Source organism: Oncorhynchus kisutch, unplaced genomic scaffold, assembly GCF_002021735.2.
Source record: "Oncorhynchus kisutch isolate 150728-3 unplaced genomic scaffold, Okis_V2 scaffold4036, whole genome shotgun sequence".
Lineage (NCBI taxonomy): Eukaryota > Metazoa > Chordata > Actinopteri > Salmoniformes > Salmonidae > Oncorhynchus > Oncorhynchus kisutch.
In genome coordinates, this window is record NW_022265981.1 from 76,844 (window position 1) to 98,250 (window position 21,407).

Consider the following 21,407-nt stretch of genomic DNA (forward strand, 5'->3'; position numbering starts at 1 on the left):
GTTATCACTAGTGCAGTGTCCCACCTCCTGTAGCCTGCATCATGTTATCACTAGTGCAGTGTCCCACCTCCTGTAGCCTGCATCATGTTATCACTAGTGCAGTGTCCCACCTCCTATAGCCTGCATCATGTTGCAGTGTCCCACCTCCTATAGCCTGCATCATGTTATCACTAGTGCAGTGTCCCACCTCCTATAGCCTGCATCATGTTATCACTAGTGCAGTGTCCCACCTCCTATAGCCTGCATCATGTTATCACTAGTGCAGTGTCCCACCTCCTGTAGCCTGCATCATGTTATCACTAGTGCAGTGTCCCACCTCCTGTAGCCTGCATCATGTAATCACTAGTGCAGTGTCCCACCTCCTGTAGCCTGCATCATGTTATCACTAGTGCAGTGTCCCACCTCCTGTAGCCTGCATCATGTTATCACTAGTGCAGTGTCCCACCTCCTGTAGCCTGCATCATGTTATCACTAGTGCAGTGTCCCACCTCCTATAGCCTGCATCATGTTGCAGTGTCCCACCTCCTATAGCCTGCATCATGTTATCACTAGTGCAGTGTCCCACCTCCTATAGCCTGCATCATGTTATCACTAGTGCAGTGTCCCACCTCCTATAGCCTGCATCATGTTATCACTAGTGCAGTGTCCCACCTCCTATAGCCTGCATCATGTTATCACTAGTGCAGTGTCCCACCTCCTATAGCCTGCATCATGTTATCACTAGTGCAGTGTCCCACCTCCTGTAGCCTGCATCATGTTATCACTAGTGCAGTGTCCCACCTCCTATAGCCTGCATCATGTTATCACTAGTGCAGTGTCCCACCTCCTATAGCCTGCATCATGTTATCACTAGTGCAGTGTCCCACCTCCTATAGCCTGCACCATGTTATCACTAGTGCAGTGTCCCACCTCCTATAGCCTGCACCATGTTATCACTAGTGCAGTGTCCCACCTCCTATAGCCTGCACCATGTTATCACTAGTGCAGTGTCCCACCTCCTATAGCCTGCACCATGTTATCACTAGTGCAGTGTCCCACCTCCTATAGCCAGCACCATGTTATCACTAGTGCAGTGTCCCACCTCCTATAGCCTGCACCATGTTATCACTAGTGCAGTGTCCCACCTCCTATAGCCTGCACCATGTTATCACTAGTGCAGTGTCCCACCTCCTGTAGCCTGCATCATGTTATCAAATGGTAATCTGCCCTGTTTTGAGACATCATGAAATTATCTCAGAAATGTCTCAATCCCCTTTATCAGGCAATAGGTTTAATAATATCATCATTGAATAATGATATGCAAATGTTATTAATTTTGCTATTTTTGGGGGGGGGGTCGGGGGTTGCAGGCTGTCTGCAACGTTTCAGATGTGACTGAAATCCATGTATGAAACGGATCGACCAGTTGCGTTACTTTCTTCCATTTGTGTGGGAGAGATTGGGTGTGCGGCTGATAAGAATGTGCTGGCGTAAGGTGTAGAATTTCAGGGAACATTTTTCTCAGGTCACGTTGACTGCCCCCCCACAACTTGTCCCAAAGCCTCGAGGCGCCCTGCGAGCGGATATAAAGAGGCATCAGAACGCGAAGGGTCTTCCATTCATTCTCAGAACTCCTGACATTCAGGTGGATCTTGTCCTGCCGCGAAGCCGCCCGCCGCTAGAATATCCCAAATAGCCATCACCATTATCAGGTCGGACAATGCTGCGAGTCAGGTGTCTCAGAGGAGGTAGCAGGGGGGCCGAGGCCGCCCATCTGATCGGATCTATGGTTGGTATTTAGTTCCTGTTTTTTGTTTATTCAGAAATGTACAAAATCATAAAATGTGGAGAGTCTCAAGGAAAGCGCAGCTGCGGCAAACAGCTGTTGGCTGTCACTCAGAAAAGTTAACACATTTCATTTAAGTTTTTTACAATTATAATATTATTTTTTATTAATTGAGATTGTTCTGATTACTTTGAACATTATTCTTTAAAATAAAATGAATAGGCTATTTTTTTTTACACCTTATTTCACAGCAAAATACTCAATTAAATGTCGGCCTACCAATCAAAAAGCATGTCATTTTCTTTCATTAATTGATTTTGTCCGGACATATAGGCGAGTTTTTGTTTCAAATACAACGAATACAGCAGCATTTCTTGCGTTACTCAAGAATTTCGCTGTTCTCTGGAATTGTGAATGAAGTCAATTCCTTCTGCACGAAGTAGAAGGCAAAAATTGCTACATAAATTAAAACATGAACCTATGTATTTATTGGAAGAGAACGTTTCTACTTTATTTGGAAATGTGTAAGAGAGAGACGTGTCCGGCAGCAAATTTCTGCGCGTGAATGACAGTGGACAGCTGTTGCGGGCCCTCCCTGAACCCACTGACACGGAGAGCTGCGCATGCCCTCGCTGGCCCCTTGAAATCATACCTCCAACCGAGATAAGTGCGTTTATCAAGCGCACCTTGACTCAAAACCAATAGTCCATATCTACCACAGCTCCGTTAGGCTTGAACACCTTATATTGACCAATGGTTTTCCTTTTGGCCTTGTAATGCATCGGTCTTTGTGTAATGTCGAATGTGTATGATAAGGCTTACTGCAAGAGATTAAGCTAACAGGTTCGTTCTTGGTCGACTTATCTTTAACCCCTGTTATCATGGTCAGGACTTGAAGAATCACCTCAGTTTAACTACTGATTGGAAAAATATATAAAACAAATCCACATTTGTTGGAAAGTTAACATCTTAATCAATTTGATTATAATATAATGTTATATGTTAAACCTGTGAATGGCCCTGTAATCATGTATGTTGCGTTGCGTAGCCAGCAGTGTGACCCAGTGGCATACCGCAGTTTCGCGCCCCGCAAGGTCTGAGCGAAACATGATTAAGGATTTTTTTTTGGGGGGGGGGGGGGGGGGGGGGGTGCTGCACATTCTGCTATGGGTCAAAGATAAACATTTGCAGTTTTATAGTTAATATGATGCTATTGTACACATTTTGCCATGAGGCTGAGAGAAAATGTTTCAGTTTTACAGCTCATTTCCTGTCATTCTAAACGTTACATGTAATGTGTGACCACACCGTGACATGTGAGCAGTTGATACTGACGCAGCTGTTCATCTTCCCGCAGCTCGGCCGCGCCATGACAGGCTGGGTGCAGGGCGCGTTCCAGAGCTACTCGAGTTCCGCTGCTGCCGCGCAGCCGCAACGCGCCCTGGAGGAGAACGCTGTCACTGAGCCTGAGCGACAGGAGTGTCCTGTCTGCGCCTACAACGAATGGGACCCCCTCGAAGAGGTGATCGTAGGCCGCGCCGAGAACGCGCGCGTCCCTCCTTTCACAGTAGAGGTCAAGGTGAGGTCATCAAGTCAGGACTCACAATTATGTAGAACAAATCTACACTATGTTTAAACTAAGATGCAATGAACCATAAATATATTATTATTGCATTGAGCCTATTGCAAATAGAAACAGCTTCCTTGCCAAATACATTTAAATCTTTAATGGGACTCACCTGCTCAAATAAAATATAAATCATTCAAATGAAAGAATGAAGAACCCATATTGATGTATTTTTTCAACAGGCTAACACATATGAGAAGCATTGGCCCTTCTACCAGAAATATGGGGGCCAAAGCTTTCCTGAGGACCACTTGAAGAAAGCCGTTGCTGAGATTGAAGAAATGTGCAATATTCTCCGCATGGAGGGAGTTACAGTCCAGAGACCTGAACCCATGGACTGGTCCTTTGAGTACAACACTCCAGACTTCACCTCTACTGGTAGGCAGAGGGGAGCGCTACGGGATTGGTTGGTTAATTGATTGGTTGGTTGGTTGAATTATTGATTGTTTGATAGAAAATTCACCACCTGAGCATTGAGTAAAAAAAACAACCTGTGTGTCTCTAACATGTCTCCTCTCCTCTCCTCCACCCAGGCATGTATGCTGCCATGCCCAGAGACATCCTCATGGTGGTGGGGAATGAGATTATCGAGGCTCCCATGGCCTGGAGGTCCCGCTTCTTTGAGTACCGGGCCTACAGACCCCTCATCAAGGAGTACTTCAGAAAGGGTGCCAAGTGGACCACCCCCCAAAACCCACCATGTCTGATGAGCTGTACGATCAGGTAGGTGCTACATGACTCCCGAGAGGTGCTCTACTCACTTCAGATGTCATCCTGACCCCGAGAGGTGCTCTACTCACTTCAGATGTCATCCTGACCCCCGAGAGGTGCTCTACTCACTTCAGAGTCTCTGTTCCTGCAGGGATCACATACTAAACATGCATTCACTGTTATGTAAAACCGCTTTGAATAAAAGCGTCTACTATACATGGTATAGATTACTCTGTTCTTTGGCCGTATCTCATATAGCATGCTATAAGTGACATATTACCCATGAGATTAGGCCCAAAACTTAATGGCTGTAGATAATCAACCCCCCTGCTCCAACCTGTCAGTTTCTCTGACCTCTCCTTAAACTGAGACTCATAACTTAATGGCTGTAGATAATCAACTCCCCTGCTCCAACCTGTCAGTTTCTCTGACCTCTCCTTAAACTGAGACTCATAACATAATGGCTGTAGATAATCAACCCCTCCACTCCAACCTGTCAGTTTCTCTGACCTCTCCTTAAACTGAGACTCATAACTTAATGGCTGTAGATAATCAACCCCTCCACTCCAACCTGTCAGTTTCTCTGACCTCTCCTTAAACTGAGACTCATAACTTATTAATGGATGTAGATAATCAACCCCCTGCTCCAACCTGTCAGTTTCTCTGACCTCTCCTTAAACTGAGACTCATAAACTTAATGGCTGTAGATAATCAACCCTCCACTCCAACCTGTCAGTTTCTCTGATCTCTCCTTAAACTGAGACTCAGCGACGTGACATTGCCACAAGCAGCAGGGTTGACCAAAGATATTTCATATGAGTGTGATGCAAGAAGATGCACTCTCACAGAGTATCTGTACGGGCACACTTCACTCTGCTGCGATGGCTGCAGGCTGCCAAAAACGGTGGAGAAGTTAAGCCTCGTGCTTCAACTCTCTGTTGCGGAAATCGTTCTGATACTGATGTTTACTTAGTTTATCACTGAGTCTACGTTTATACCAGTCAGTCTCTGACCTCTGTCTGACCCCCCCTCCCCACTCCAGGACTAACCTGTCTGTCTCTCTCTCTACCCTGTCTGTCTCTCTAATCTGTCTCTCTCTCTGTCCCCCCTCCAGGACTAACCTCTCTCTCTCTCTCTCTGCCCTGTCTGTCTCTCTAATCTGTCTCTCTCTCTGTCCCCCCTCCAGGACTAACCTCTCTCTCTCTCTCTCTGCCCTGTCTGTCTCTCTAATCTGTCTCTCTCTCTGTCCCCCCTCCAGGACTAACCTCTCTCTCTCTCTCTCTGCCCTGTCTGTCTCTCTAATCTGTCTCTCTCTCTGTCCCCCCTCCAGGACTAACCTGTCTCTCTCTCTCTGCCCTGTCTGTCTCTATAACCTGTCTCTCTCTCTCTGTCCCCACTCCAGGATTAACCTGTCTTTCTCTCTCTCTCTGCCCTGTCTGTCTCTCTAATCTGTCTCTCTCTCTGTCCCCCCTCCAGGATTAACCTGTCTGTCTCTCTCTGCCCTGTCTGTCTCTCTAATCTGTCTCTCACTCTGCCCCCTCCAGGACTAACCTGTCTCTCTCTCTCTGCCCTGTCTGTCTCTCTAATCTGTCTCTCACTCTGCCCCCTCCAGGACTAACCTGTCTCTCTCTCTCTGCCCTGTCTGTCTCTATAACCTGTCTCTCTCTCTGTCCCCACTCCAGGATTAACCTGTCTTTCTCTCTCTGCCCTGTCTGTCTCTCTAATCTGTCTCTCTCTCTGTCCCCACTCCAGGATTAACCTGTCTTTCTCTCTCTGCCCTGTCTGTCTCTCTAATCTGTCTCTCTCTCTGTCCCCACTCCAGGACTAACCTGTCTCTCTCTCTGCCCTGTCTGTCTCTCTAATCTGTCTCTCTCTCTGTCCCCACTCCAGGACTAACCTGTCTCTCTCTCTCTGCCCTGTCTGTCTCTCTAATCTGTCTCTCACTCTGCCCCCTCCAGGACTAACCTGTCTCTCTCTCTCTGCCCTGTCTGTCTCTTTAACCTGTCTCTCTCTCTCTGTCCCCACTCCAGGATTAACCTGTCTTTCTCTCTCTGCCCTGTCTGTCTATCTCTCTGTCCCCACTCTAGAACTAACCTGTCTCTCTCTCTCTCTCTCTCTCTGTCCTGTCTGTCTCTCTAACCTGTCTCTCTCTCTGTCCCCCCTCCAGGACTAACCTGTCTGTCTCTTTAACCTGTCTCTCTCCATGTCCCCACTCCAGGATTAACCTGTCTTTCTCTCTCTGCCCTGTCTGTCCCTCTAATCTGTCTCTCTCTCTGTCCCCACTCTAGGACTAACCTGTCTCTCTCTCTCTGCACTGTCTGTCTCTTTAATATGTCTCTCTCTCTTCCCCACACCAGGACTAACCTGTCTCTCTATCTCTGCCCTGTCTGTCTCTCTAACCTGTCTCTCTCTCTCTGTCCCCCCTCCAGGAATAACATGTCTGTCTCTCTAATATGTCTCTCTCTTTGCCCCCTCCAGCACTAACCTGTCTGTCTCTCTAATCTGTCTCTCTTTGCCTCCTCCAGCACTAACCTGTCTGTCTCTCTAATCTGTCTCTCTCTGCCCCCTCCAGGACTAACAAGTCTGTCTCTCTAATCTGTCTCTCTCTTTGCCCCCTCCAGGACTAACCTGTCTGTCTCTCTAATCTGTCTCTCTAATCTGTCTCTCTAATCTGTCTCTCTCTCTCTGCCCCCCTCCAGGACTACCCTATCCGCACTGTGGAGGACAGACACAAGCTGGCTGCCCAGGGAAAGTTTGTCACCACCGAACACGAGCCGTGCTTCGATGCCGCTGACTTCATCAGAGCTGGCAGGGATCTGTTCGTCCAGAGGAGTCAGGTATGGAGGCCCCAATGCCACATATCTTTTATAGAGTCACACTGTGTTCACTCCTTAATCTAAAGAAAAGTATGTTTACAGCCCTTCAAATGAGTGGATTTCAGCCACACCCGTTGCTGACAGGTGTATAAAATCGAGCACACAGACATGCAATCTCCATAGACAAACATTGGCAGTAGAATGGCCTTACTGAAGAGGTCAGTGACTTTCAACGTGGCACCGTCATAGGATGCCACCTTTCCAACAAGTCCGTTGGTAAAATTTCTGCCCCGCTAGAGCTGCCTCGAACAACTGTGAGTGCTGTTATTGTGATGTGGAAACATCTAGGAGCAACAACGGCTCAGCCGCAAAGTGGTAGGCCACACAAGCTCACAGAACGTGACTACCGACTGCTGAAGCGTATAAAAATCATCTGTCCTCGGTTGCAACACTCACTACCAAGTTCCAAACTGCCTCTGGAAGCAACGTCAGCACAAGAACTGTTCGTCAGGAGCTTCATGAAATGTGTTTCCATGGCCGAGCAGCCGCACACAAGCCTAAGATCACAGTGGGTAATGCCAAGCGTCGGCTGGAGTGGTATAAAGCTCACCGCCATTGGACTCTGGAGCAGTGGAAACACATTCTCCGGAGTGATGACTCACTCTTCACCATCTGGCAGTCCGACGGACGAATTTGGGTTTGGCGGATGCCAGGAGAACGCTACCTGCCCGAATGCATAGTGCCAACTGTAAAGTTTGGTGGAGGAATAATGGTCTGGAGCTGTATTTCATGGTTTGTCTCCCTTAGTTCCAGTGAAGGGAAATCTTAACGCTCCAGCATACAATGACATTCTAAACGATTCTGTGCTTCCAACTTTGTGGCAACAGTTTGGGGAAGGCCCTTTCCTGTTTCAGCATGACAATATCTCTGTGCACAAAGCGAGGCCCATACAGAAATGGTTTGTTGAGATCGGTGTGGAAGAACTTGACTGGCCTGCACAGAGCCCTGACCTCAACCCCATTGAACACCTTTGGGATTGGAACACTGACTGCGAGCCAGGCCTAATTGCCCAACATCAGTGCCCGACCTCACTAATGCTCTTGTGGCTGAATGAAAGCAAGTCCCCTGCAGCAATGTTCCAACAACAAGTGGGAAGCCTTCCCAGAACATTGGAGGCTGTTATAGCAGCAATGTTGCCACATCTAGTGGAAAGCCTTCCCAGAAGAGTGGAGGCTGTTATAGCAGCAATGTTCCAACATCTAGTGGAAAGCCTTCCCAGAGGAGTGGAGGCTGTTATAGCAGCAATGTTCCAACATCTAGTGGAAAGCCTTCCCAGAAGAGTGGAGGCAGTTATAGCAGCAATGTTCCAACATCTAGTGGAAAGCCTTCCCAGAAGAGTGGAGGCTGTTATAGCAGCAATGTTCCAACATCTAGTGGAAAGACTTCCCAGAAGAGTGGAGGCTGTTATAGCAGCAATGTTCCAACATCTAGTGGAAAGCCTTCCCAGAAGAGTGGAGGCTGTTATAGCAGCAATGTTCCAACATCTAGTGGAAAGACTTCCCAGAAGAGTGGAGGCTGTTATAGCAGCAATGTTCCAACATCTAGTGGAAAGCCTTCCCAGAAGAGTGGAGGCTGTTATAGCAGCAATGTTCCAACATCTAGTGGAAAGCCTTCCCAGAAGAGTGGAGGCTGTTATAGCAGCAATGTTACAACATCTAGTGGAAAGCCTTCCCAGCAGAGCAAGAGGCTGTTATAGCAGCAATGTTACAACATCTAGTGGAAAGCCTTCCCAGCAGAGCAAGAGGCTGTTATAGCAGCAATGTTACAACATCTAGTGGAAAGCCTTCCCAGCAGAGCAGAGGTTGTTATAGCAGCAATGTTACAACATCTAGTGGAAAGCCTTCCCAGCAGAGCAGAGGTTGTTATAGCAGCAATGTTACAACATCTAGTGGAAAGCCTTCCCAGAAGAGTGGAGGCTGTTATAGCAGCAATGTTACAACATCTAGTGGAAAGCCTTCCCAGCAGAGCAAGAGGTTGTTATAGCAGCAAAGGAGGGACCAACTCCATTTTAATGCCCAATAGCTACAGTTCACCTAATAAAGAGACAACATAGTCATAGGGATGCAGAACTTGCCCCAACAGAAGCCCTCCACTGCCTGGCTGCAACTACATCCCCAGTCTGGAGCAAAGAAGCCGACAGAACAGACAACTGGTGTACAGACGGATCCCTGGGTCACGGGGTCATGGGGTTACGGGGTCACGGAACACATTGAGTCCCTTTGAGGCTTTTTTATAGTTTGTCAATGACTGAGTTCAGAGCCACTAATTAACATAATTAGATACAGGCCTAGAGGCCTATGTACGGGCCAGCTCTGTAGGACCACAGTGTTAACTAGTGAAGGTAATGAATTGGGTGCTCAGTAGGACCTCAGTGTTAACTAGTGAAGGGTTGTCTGTAGGACCACAGTGTTAACTAGTGAAGGTAATGTATTGGGTGCTCTGTAGGACCCCGGTGTTAACTAGTGAAGGTAATGAATTGGGTGCTCTGTAGGACCTCAGTGTTAACTAGTGAAGGTAATGAATTGGGTGCTCTGTAGGACCACGGTGTTAACTAGTGAAGGTAATGCATTGGGTGCTCTGCAGGACCACAGTGTTAACTAGTGAAGGTAATGAATTAGGTGCTCTGTAGGACCACGGTGTTAACTAGTGAAGGTAATGAATTGGGTGCTCTGTAGGACCACAGTGTTAACTAGTGATGGTAATGAATTGGGTGCTCTGTAGGACCTCAGTGTTAACTAGTGAAGGTGATGAATTGGGTGATCTGTAGGACCTCAGTGTTAACTAGTGAAGGTAATGAATTGGGTGCTCTGTAGGACCACAGCGTTAACTAGTGAAGGTAATGAATTGGGACCACAGTGTTAACTAGTGAAGGTAATGAATTGGGTGCTCTGTAGGACCACAGTGTTAACTAGTGAAGGTAATGAATTGGGTGCTCTGTAGGACCACAGTGTTAACTAGTGAAGGTAATGAATTGGGTGCTCTGTAGAACCAGTGTTAACTAGTGAAGGTAATGAATTGGGTGATATGTAGGACCACGGTGTTAACTAGTGAAGGTAATGAATTGGGTGCTCTGTAGGACCACAGTGTTAACTAGTGAAGGTACTGAATTGGGTGCTCTGTAGGACCACGGTGTTAACTAGTGAAGGGTTCTCTGTAGGACCACAGCGTTAACTAGTGAAGGTAATGAATTGGGTGCTCTGTAGGATCACAGTGTTAACTAGTGAAGGTAATGAATTGGGTGCTCTGTAGGACCACAGTGTTAACTAGTGAAGGTGATGAATTGGGTGCTCTGTAGGACCACGGTGTTAACTAGTGAAGGTAATGAATTGGGTGCTCTGTAGGACCACAGTGTTAACTAGTGAAGGTGATGAATTGGGTGCTCTGTAGGACCACGGTGTTAACTAGTGAAGGTAATGAATTGGGTGCTCTGTAGGACCACAGTGTTAACTAGTGAAGGTGATGAATTGGGTGCTCTGTAGGACCACAGTGTTAACTAGTGAAGGTAATGAATTGGGTGCTCTGTAGGACCACAGTGTTAACTAGTGAAGGTAATGAATTGGGTGCTCTGTAGGACCACAGTGTTAACTAGTGAAGGTAATGAATTGGGTGCTCTGTAGGACCTCAGTGTTATCTAGTGAAGGTAATGAATTGGGTGCTCTGTAGGACCACAGTTATCTAGTAAAAGTAATGAATTGGGTGCTCTGTAGGACCACAGTCTTAACTAGTGAAGGTAATGAATTGGGTGCTCTGTAGGACCACAGTGTTAACTAGTGAAGGTAATGAATTGGGTGCTCTGTAGGACCACAGTGTTACCTAGTGAAGGTAATGAATGGGGTGCTCTGTAGGACCACAGTGTTAACTAGTGAAGGTAATGAATTGGGTGCTCTGTATGACCACAGTGTTAACTAGTGAAGGTAATGAATTGGGTGCTCTGTAGGACCACAGTGTTAACTAGTGAAGGTAATGAATTGGGTGCTCTGTAGGACCACAGTCTTAACTAGTGAAGGTAATGAATTGGGTGCTCTGTAGGACCACAGTGTTAACTAGTGAAGGTAATGAATTGGGTGCTCTGTAGGACCACAGTGTTACCTAGTGAAGGTAATGAATGGGGTGCTCTGTAGGACCACAGTGTTAACTAGTGAAGGTAATGAATTGGGTGCTCTGTATGACCACAGTGTTAACTAGTGAAGGTAATGAATTGGGTGCTCTGTAGGACCACAGTGTTAACTAGTGAAGGTAATGAATTGGGTGCTCTGTAGGACCACAGTGTTAACTAGTGAAGGTAATGAATTGGGTGCTCTGTAGGACCACGGTGTTAACTAGTGAAGGTAATGTTTTTTATGTCTCAGAAAGCGTTTACCTGGTGGTATTCACCAGGAAATGATATGATATCAATAGGTACTTTCTGGAACTTGCTGTTGAAGAATTCAACACAATTGGTAAATACCAGGTACCAAATGGGGTATGATTATTATTACTAGATATTACTAAGAAATTATTAGGTGTCATTTAAACACGTCATTCCTAAGTGAATAATGTGTAAACAATTTATTGTCGATTGATTCCAGTCATTATTTCTCTATTTCCAGGTTACAAACTACATGGGGATTGAGTGGATGCGTCGCCATCTTGCCCCGGACTACAAGGTCCACATCATCTCATTCAAGGACCCTAACCCCATGCACATTGACGCCACCTTCAACATCATCGGGCCGGGACTGGTGCTGTCCAACCCTGATCGTCCCTGTCGTCAGGTCAGTCTGATGGAGGGAGAGAGAAAGAGAGGGGGGGGTGCAGAGAGAGGGATGGAGTGAAGAGAGAATGAGAGGAGAGAGAAAGGGAGAGAGAGAGAGAGAAGAAATGACCCTCCTGACCAGTTTGCCCTTTCCCCCTGTATATACATTCCTGCAGTGCCCTCTAGTGGAGCGGTGCTGTAACTGATAAAACGCGACATGGGAACAGACCTCTCTGTCTGACCTACAGCATCTCTGATTTCTCTCCTTCAGGTGGAGATGTTTGAGAAGGCCGGCTGGACCGTGGTGAAGCCTCCAACCCCTCTGATTCCTGATGGTATGTTGTTGTTGTTGTTGTTGTTGTTTGGGAATTCAATCAACAAAAGACAACACCATTTCTAGCACTTCCTTATTTGTTGATAGAAATCTCATACTCAACACTGTCGGTGTGGTCTTTTCATAGTGTGACGATATCTATGAGTGTCTGGTTAGTAAATCTACCTGTTCTCCCATCAGACCACCCTCTGTGGATGTCCTCTAAGTGGCTGTCCATGAATGTCTTGATGCTGGACCCCAAACGGGTCATGTGTGATGCTAACGAGCACACCATCCACAAGATGTTTGAGAACCTTGGTGAGTAGAAGATGACCTATGACCTATGACCTATTCATTATAATCCCTATTTTATTCAACCATTTAGTTCTTGACCTTTTATCTTTATTTAGAGATTGGTTTTTATTTGTTTGTCTACGTTCAGATAAAGTTCCAAGACAGACCTTTTGACAACAGCCATTCCTCTGGTTTTTCTGACTCCCTCCCTCCCTCCCTCCCTCCCTCCCTCCCTCCCTCCCTCCCTCCCTCCCTCCCTCCCTCCCTCCCTCCCTCCCTCCCTCCCTCCCTCCCTCCCTCCCTCCCTCCATCCCTCTATCCCTCCCTCCTTCCTTCCCTCCCTCCCTCTATCCCTCCCTCCTTCCTTCCCTCCCTCCCTCCCTCCCTCCCTCCCTCCCTCCCTCCCTCCCTCCCCCCTCCCTCCCTCCCTCCCTCCCTCCCTCCCCCCTCCCTCCCTCCCTCCCTCCCTCCCTCCCTCCCTCCCTCCCTCCCTCCCTCCCTCCCTCCCTCCCTCCCTCCCTCCCCCCCCTCCCTCCCTCCCTCCCTCTATCCCTCCCTCCCTCCCTCCCTCCGTTCTCCAGGTATCAAGACCATCAAGGTGAACATCCGCCACGCCAACTCCCTGGGAGGAGGCTTCCACTGCTGGACTACCGACGTGCGTCGCCGTGGTTCCCTCGAGTCCTACTTCCACTAGCCGTGCCAGAAACAGACAGTTTTTATTGAGCTTAAGTAAGGTTAAAGTCCCAAACAACAATCTGCAGTTGATTTTTCAATCTCAAAAAAATGAAAACCACGTGTTGATTTAAAGTAAACAGTTATGTGCATGACAGTGCCTTTCGCAAAAACGCTTGGTAATGAGTTCATTTTAACACTCAACAACAACAAAAGTTAGTTTTTTTTTTTACTTGATTTTTAGAGAGAAAAAAGAGATAAGTAACTCAATATTTTCAATAAATACTGTATTTCTGGCTAGGCTATTGTGAAGCAACGTCGTACCATCTGAACGACTCTGAGTCACATCAAAACAACGAGTTGTTTGTAAAGAGGACAGGGTAGGCTACTTTATGGGTATGATAACGATGACATCACACTTGGTTCTGTGTCTAAAATGGCACCCTATTCCCTATTTTAGTGCACTTCTTTTGACCAGAGCCCTGAGTGGATGTTCGTTATACTACTTCCTTTTGAGAACTCAGAAAAAAAAATATCAACATTTATATCGATTATCAATTGATGCCATATGATTTATCTTTTATATATGATTTTTTTCTATCTAAAAGAACGTGTCAAACCTGTTTTATAGTACATCATTATTATTAAACAATATGGCATTTCTTATCTCTGGTATTTTTATTTTGTAAAAAAAAACAAAAAATTAGACAAATGTATACTATATTATACTATATATATATATATATATATATGTGTGTATTTTATTTGGGCTCATACATTTTTCATTGTTTCCCAGAAATTAGCCTTTTATATATTGTCTTAAAAGGAGAATGAGGTTCATATCAGATATTGTGATACCTTGCAGACCTGGGTCAAATATCAAATACTTTCAAATACTGCACTTAATTTAGTTTGGATCAGTAGAACATAACCAATGTAATATGGTCCCAGAAGTACAAACTCAAATACTTTCAAGTACATGTATTTTTTTCAAGTATTTTACATAAGTATTTTACACTATGTATTTGTCCCGGTCTGATACCTTATGCCTCTGCTGTCTTCTGCAATAGCAACAGAGCCAGATCTAGTTGTTTTCATTACACTGCTAAGCTGCTTCTATGTTTGCATGGTCAAATGACCAATAGGGTTCAGGAGGTCACTGGTTGTGTCCCAAATGGCACCCTAATCCCTGTATAGTGCATAAAGTAGTGTATTATATATGGAATAGGGTACCATTCGGGACACACAGTGTGTTTACGTCATTACAACCCTAGTTTACGTTCGTAGTAGTTTTTTTCCCCTTGATGCACATGTAATGTACTCTTGGAGATCTTGAATTGATATTCGATTGTTCCAAAGCATTGAAGATGGTTCAATGATGCAATATAAATGATTTAAAAAATAAAGAAATGAAACATTTTGGGAGAAATATTTTATTATTATTATATTTAATTTGATATAATTATTGTTATATTTTGTCTGTCTGTCTGTCTGTCTGTCTGTCTGTCTGTCTGTCTGTCTGTCTGTCTGTCTGTCTGTCTGTCTGTCTGTCTGTCTGTCTGTCTGTCTGTCTGTCTGTCTGTCTGTCTGTCTGTCTGTCTGTCTGTCTGTCTGTCTGTCTGTCTGTCTGTCTGTCTGTCTGTCTGTCTGTCTGTCTGTCTGTCTGTCTGTCTGTCTGTCTGTCTGTCTGTCTGTCTGTCTGTCTGTCTGTCTGTCAACCACGGGGACTGACTCAATAAATGTTTATATCAAATAACTCAATGAGCTTATTCACATTGAATAAAACTATCTGTCTCAGCTGACAAAGTCCCATAGTGGTTTAAGCAACCTAGTTATAACAACCCAGTTCCTGTAATGTTATTGACTATACGTTTGTTTATTCCATGTGTAACTCTGTGTTGTTGTAACAATGTGCTGGGTTCGTTGTCTGAGTCAGGCGCAGGACACAGGTTTGAGGAAAAACACTAAAGACTTTACTCAAATTATTAATACAAAACCCGGAATATCTCCAACAAGGAAACATCACGTCATGAGAAAACCCTCCAACACACACAGTAACACAAAACAATCACGGACCAAACAGAAAGGTAGACGAGAGGTTAAACAAGGATCATAATAAGGGAAGTAATCAGGTGTGTGTAGTCAAGACAAAACAGAAAGGAAACATGGATCGGTGATGACCTTGTCCTGTTATAATCTCCACCCGGCACAGCCAGAAGAGGACTGGCCACCCCACATAGCCTGGTTCCCCATCTAGGTTTCTAATCTCCACCCGGCACAGCCAGAAGAGGACTGGCCACCCCACATAGCCTGGTTCCTCTCTAGGTTTCTAATCTCCACCCTGCACAGCCAGAAGAGGACTGGCCACCCCACATAGCCTGGTTCCTCTCTAGGTTTCTAATCTCCACCCGGCACAGCCAGAAGAGGACTGGCCACCCCACATAGCCTGCTTCCCCCTCTAGGTTTCTAATCTCCACCCGGCACAGCCAGAAGAGGACTGGCCACCCCACATAGCCTGCTTCCCCCTCTAGGTTTCTTCCTTGGTTTTGGCCTTTCTAGGGAGTTTTTCTAGCCACCGTGCTTCTACACCTGCATTGCTTGCTGTTTGGGGTTTTAGGCTGGGTTTCTGTACAGCACTTTGAGATATCAGCTGATGTACGAAGGGCTATATAAATACATTTGATTTGATTTGATTTGATGACTAGAAAGCCAGTGACGCCGACCACCGAACGAACAAGGAGAGGAGCCGACCTCAGCCGAATTCGTGACAGTTGTTGTTTGTGTCACACTGCTTTGCTTTATCTTGGCCAGGTCGCAGTTGTAAATGAGAACTTGTCATTGTAAATAAGAATTGGCCGACATTATTGCACTCAAATACCTTCACATGCATATAAATTGCACTGGTTTATTTTGTGTTGTGTTATTGTGTCTTCAAAAGGGTTTCATACGGCTCTTGGTATAACTAGACCTTTGAGTGTCACTGCCAAATGTCTCTGTTGTGTTTGAAAAGCTGAAGCCAACTAGCTTTTCAATGTGTGTTCAAAGTGTGTTTTCATGACACAAGCACATAGGCTGCGTTTACACACGCAGACCCAATTCTTTTTTTCCTTCATTGATTCATTTTCACTAATTGGCTGGGATTATGGTCCGGGGAAGGCCCAGCAGGAGATGAGGAGAGTGACAGGACCTATGAGGGTGACCTCAGTTTACCTAGAGGTTACTCAGGTCGTAGACTATGACTGAGAAGCCTTGGTTATGAAGGATTATAGCATAGCTCCGCCCGCAGATGCAGTACAAGATGATTCCTAGGCTCTAATTTGGTGCAGTCCAGACCGGCCTTGATTTCAACGTCCACAGACAGAGATTTGTTTGTGTGTCTATTCTGGACCAAATCTGAACCAAGCAAAGACGTCTATACCCTGATCAGATTTGTCTGATATCTGATGGTCTGGACCAGCCTTGATTTGGTCCAAACATAGACATCTATAAATTGCATATTTTCACCTTTCATTCAGAACCTAAATTGAACCTATCTTCAACATCTGGAAAATATGTATTTTAGACGTCTTTTCAATTTCATTTTGCTTACTGGGACTCTTCTAGTGTTGCAGGACAGCAATACTTTTTGTCTTGCCTAGGGCAGCAGAATGACCTAGCCCTGAATACCCTGAATGACCCAGCCCTGAATACCCTGAATGACCCAGCCCTGAATACCCTGAATGACCCAGCCCTGAATACCCATCCCCCTCCCGGATACGCACCAGGTTGTAAGCACTCCTGAGATCCAATTTGGTGAAGAAGCACGCCCCATGCAATGACTCGGTCACACTGGCTATGAGAGGCAGCAGGTAACTATACTTCAGCGTGATCTGATTTAAACCTCTATAGTCAATGCACAGGCGTAAACCTTTATACTCAATGCACAGGCCTAACCTCTGTAGTCAATGCACAGGCCTAAACCTCTATAGTCAATGCACAGGCCTAAACCTCTATAGTCAATGCACAGGCGTAAACCTCTATAGTCCATGCACAGGCGTAAACCTCTATAGTCAATGCACAGGCGTAAACCTCTATAGTCCATGCACAGGCGTAAACCTTTATACTCAATGCACAGGCGTAAACCTCTATAGTCAATGCACAGGCGTAAACCTTTATACTCAATGCACAGGCTTAAACCTCTATAGTCAATGCACAGGCGTAAACCTCTATAGTCAATGCACAGGCGTAAACCTCTATAGTCAATGCACAGGCGTAAACCTTTATACTCAATGCACAGGCGTAAACCTCTATAGTCAATGCACAGGCGTAAACCTCTATAGTCAATGCACAGGCGTAAACCTCTATAGTCAATGCACAGGCGTAAACCTCTATAGTCAATGCACAGGCATAAACCTCTATCCTTCTTCTTCACAGAAAAGAACCTCGCGGAGGCAGTTCAAGTGGAAGGCCGAATGTATTTTTGACCCAGAGATTCGGTGACATGTGTTTCCATAGCTGCTGTCTCCTCCTGTGACAGAGGATACACGTGACTATATACTATCTATATACACACAATTTGGGAGACAAGCTTATACACGGTGTATTATAGCCAGAATATATACAGACAAATCCATATACATTGTAAATAATCATTTGTTATTAACTGACGTGCCTAATTAAAATAAAGGTTAAATTCAAATTAAACATGACAAAAATATACACATACTATTTACCACATAGAAGCTAAATATGCTGTGGCAGATTACTGTAGACACAACATTTAAACCAAAACAACATGTGTAACTGTATGGATTGTTGTACCATACAGCACTGAATGAGAACACATGTTAACTGTCTTGTAAAAGTTGTCTATTAATCAGCTACCAAAAAGCAAAGTATACATTCATCATCAATATTCGTAGTTGCTATTTCAGCCAATTGGATCTCTGTGTTTACAGGTCTATAATTCCGAGACGGATTATGACATCATAATGCTGTTTATTGGTGTATGTAGTGCAGGCAACCGACTACTTATATTCCACATTTGAGCCATATCAGATGTGGTATTCGTCCTCTAGCCCAGACCAGGTTGCTCCATAACAGGCCTTAATCCAGCGGGCCGACCCCAGGAGGATTGTCCTATCTGGGCCAGGCTGAGGCGCCTGTACAGGGCTAAGGCTCAATGGATCGCTAATCCTAGTGGTCGCCTAATCATTCCTGTAGTCCTCCCAACACAACACATAACCAATCATTTAGCTGTTCCCTCACAACAACTCCCAGTTTCTGAAATACCAGTTCAGGAGGGGAGAAACTAAATTGATAAAAGATCAAAGGTCAGATATAACAACTACTATAATTCACGAGGAGATAAACATCGGGTCAATAAAAAAAGATCAACCATATTCTACACATCCATTCAGTGGTCTGACATTCTGTTTTCCAAGCCTGGTACAATCAACTATCTATCTCAAACAAAAAACCAACGACACAAAATAGGAAAGCTGGCAGGTAAAATCAGTGGGGTGTAGTCTTGTGAACATGATGGAAGCACTGTTCTTGGAGAGAAGAGTTGCTACCGACCTCACACACCCACTCAACCAAGAGGACCAGCTCTAACCTGCTCCACTCAACCAGGAGGACCAACTCTAACCTGCTCCACTCAACCAAGAGGACCAGCTCTAACCTGCTCCACTCAACCAGGAGGACCAACTCTAACCTGCTCCACTCAACCAGGAGGACCAACTCTAACCTGCTCCACTCAACCAGGAGGACCAGCTCCACTCAACCAGGAGGACCGGCTCCACTCAACCAGGAGGACCAGCTCTAACCTGCTCTACTCAACCAGGAGGACCAACTCTAACCTGCTCCACTCAACCAGGAGGACCAGCTCCACTCAACCAGGAGGACCGGCTCCACTCAACCAGGAGGACCAGCTCTAACCTGCTCCACTCAACCAGGAGGACCAGCTCTAACCTGCTCCACTCAACCAGGAGGACCAACTCTAACCTGCTCCACTCAACCAGGAGGACCAGCTCTAACCTGCTCCACTCAACCAGGAGGACCTGCTCTAACCTGCTCCATGCAACCAGGAGGACCTGCTCTAACCTGCTCCACGCAACCAGGAGGACCTGCTCTAACCTGCTCCACGCAACCAGGAGGACCAGCTCTAACCTGCTCCACTCAACCAGGAGGACCAGCTCTTACTTGCTCCACTCAACCAGGAGGACCAGCTCTTACCTGCTCCACTCAACCAGGAGGACCAGCTCTAACCTGCTCCACTCAACCAGGATGACCAGCTCTAACCTGCTCCACTCAACCAGGAGGACCAGCTCTAACCTGCTCCACTCAACCAGGAGGACCAGCTCTAACCTGCTCCACTCAACCAGGAGGACCAGCTCCACTCAACCAGGAGGACCAGCTCTAACCTGCTCCACTCAACCAGGAGGACCAGCTCTTACCTGCTCCACTCAACCAGGAGGACCAGCTCTTACCTGCTCCACTCAACCAGGAGGACCAGCTCTTACCTGCTCCACTCAACCAGGAGGACCAGCTCTAACCTGCTCCACTCAACCAGGAGGACCAGCTCTAACCTGCTGGGGGTGGGGGGTTACAATTAGGATTAGGGTAAGGGGTAAGGGTTAGGGTTAGGGGTAAGAGTTAGGGGTAGGGTTAGGGGTAAGAGTTAGGGTTAGGGGTTAGAGTTAGGGTTAGGGTTAGGAGTAAGAGTTAGGGTTAGGGTTAGGGGTAAGAGTTAGGGTTAGGGTTAGGAGTAAGAGTTAGGGTTAGGGGTAAGGGGCAAGAGTTAGGGGTAAGGGGTAAGAGTTAGGGTTAGGGTTAGGGGTAAGGGGTAAGAGTTAGAGTTAGGGTTAGGGTTAGGGGTAAGGGGTAAGAGTTAGGGTTAGGGTTAGGAGTAAGAGTTAGGGTTAGGGGTAAGGGGTAAGAGTTAGGGGTAAGGGGTAAGAGTTAGGGTTAGGGTTAGGGGTAAGGGGTAAGAGTAAGAGTTAGGGTTAGGGGTAAGGGGTAAGAGTTAGGGGTAAGGGGTAAGAGTTAGGGTTAGGGTTAGGGTTAGGGGTAAGGGGTAAGAGTTAGGGTTAGGGTTAGGGGTAAGGGGTAAGAGTTAGGGTTAGGGTTAGGGTTAGGGGTAAGGGGTAAGAGTTAGAGTTAGGGGTTAGGGGTAAGCATTTTAATACATGAATTTCAATTTGACAAAAAATAGTAAAACAAATGTGTGTGTGTGACGTACAGCGCAGGAAGCAGACCCCTAGCCTACAGACCCCTAGCCTACAGACCCCTAGCCTACAGACCCCTAGCCTACAGACCCCTAGCCTACAGACTCCTAGCCTACAGACCCCTAGCCTACAGACCCCTAGCCTACAGACCCCTAGCCTACAGACCCCTAGCCTACAGACCCCTAGCCTACAGACTCCTAGCCTACAGACCCCTAGCCTACAGACTCCTAGCCTAAGGCTAGCCTTAGCCTTATTGTTCCCTGCTCCATGTTGTCAGACCTGGGTCTAATACAGTACGTCAATTACATTAGGGCTCCGGCCCAAATAGCACCCTATTCCCTATGTAGTGCACTACTTTAGACCAGGGCCCTATTCCCTATGTAGTGCACTACTTTTGACCAGGGCAGATAGGGTGAGCTTGATTCAGCAGGATGAGGGCAGGATGTACTTTGGGGACTATTCCGTTGGTTCCATTGTATTGGGCAAGTTCATTTAAAGGGAGAGTTCACCCAAATTACAAAATGACACATTGGTTTCCTTACCATGTAAACAGTCTATGAACAAGGTATGACAGAAATCCATGTTTTGGTTTAGTTTCCCTGGCACTGTTTCCACATGCTAAAGTTTTAGCATTTGTGGCACAAATCCCATTCAAGTCATGGGACCGATATTAGCATTTTCAGTGCATCATGTCCAAATCATCCGAAAGTATCTCCAGATTGATTGTGAAGCGCAACAAAGTAACTTATAGATCGGTCCTATGATTTGTGCCGCAAATGCTAAAACGTTTGCATGTGGAAACCAGGGAAACTAAACCAAAGCAATGGATTTCTGTCATACCGTGTCCATAGACAGCTTACAGGGTAAGGAATCCAATATGTAATTTTGTAATTTGGGTGAACTATCCCTTTAAGTGATTCTTAAGTATCTGAAAGTATTTGACCTTTAATGTATTTGACTCAGGTCTTCTGCTTCTATTGTAAATAGTTTGATGTCATGTAGATTTGATGGATCAGAGAGTGATACTGTCAGAGTATTAATAATCATTATCTCATTGAGGGGGGAGCTTTAGGAGACTGACTTTTGTTATAGAATGAGAGAGAGAGAGAGAGAGAGAGAGAGAGAGAGAGAGAGAGAGAACGGAGAGAGAGAGAGAGAGAGAGAGAGAGAGAGAGAGAGAGAGAGAGAGAGAGAGAGAGAGTGAGA

The 21,407-nt window shown here is 46.0% G+C and overlaps 1 protein-coding gene across 1 annotated transcript; it reads left to right on the forward strand.

Annotated features, from left to right (window-relative positions):
- Nucleotides 1-1,699: 1,699 nt before the first annotated feature.
- Nucleotides 1,700-14,416, forward strand: LOC109882238 (glycine amidinotransferase, mitochondrial-like). Its single transcript, XM_031821949.1, is given in 10 exon segments — nucleotides 1,700-1,768; nucleotides 3,123-3,344; nucleotides 3,575-3,770; nucleotides 3,926-4,075; nucleotides 4,078-4,115; nucleotides 6,803-6,940; nucleotides 11,569-11,733; nucleotides 11,986-12,049; nucleotides 12,229-12,345; nucleotides 12,903-14,416. Coding segments are annotated over 10 exon segments (1,272 nt in total). The 3' UTR covers nucleotides 13,016-14,416.
- Nucleotides 14,417-21,407: the final 6,991 nt, after the last annotated feature.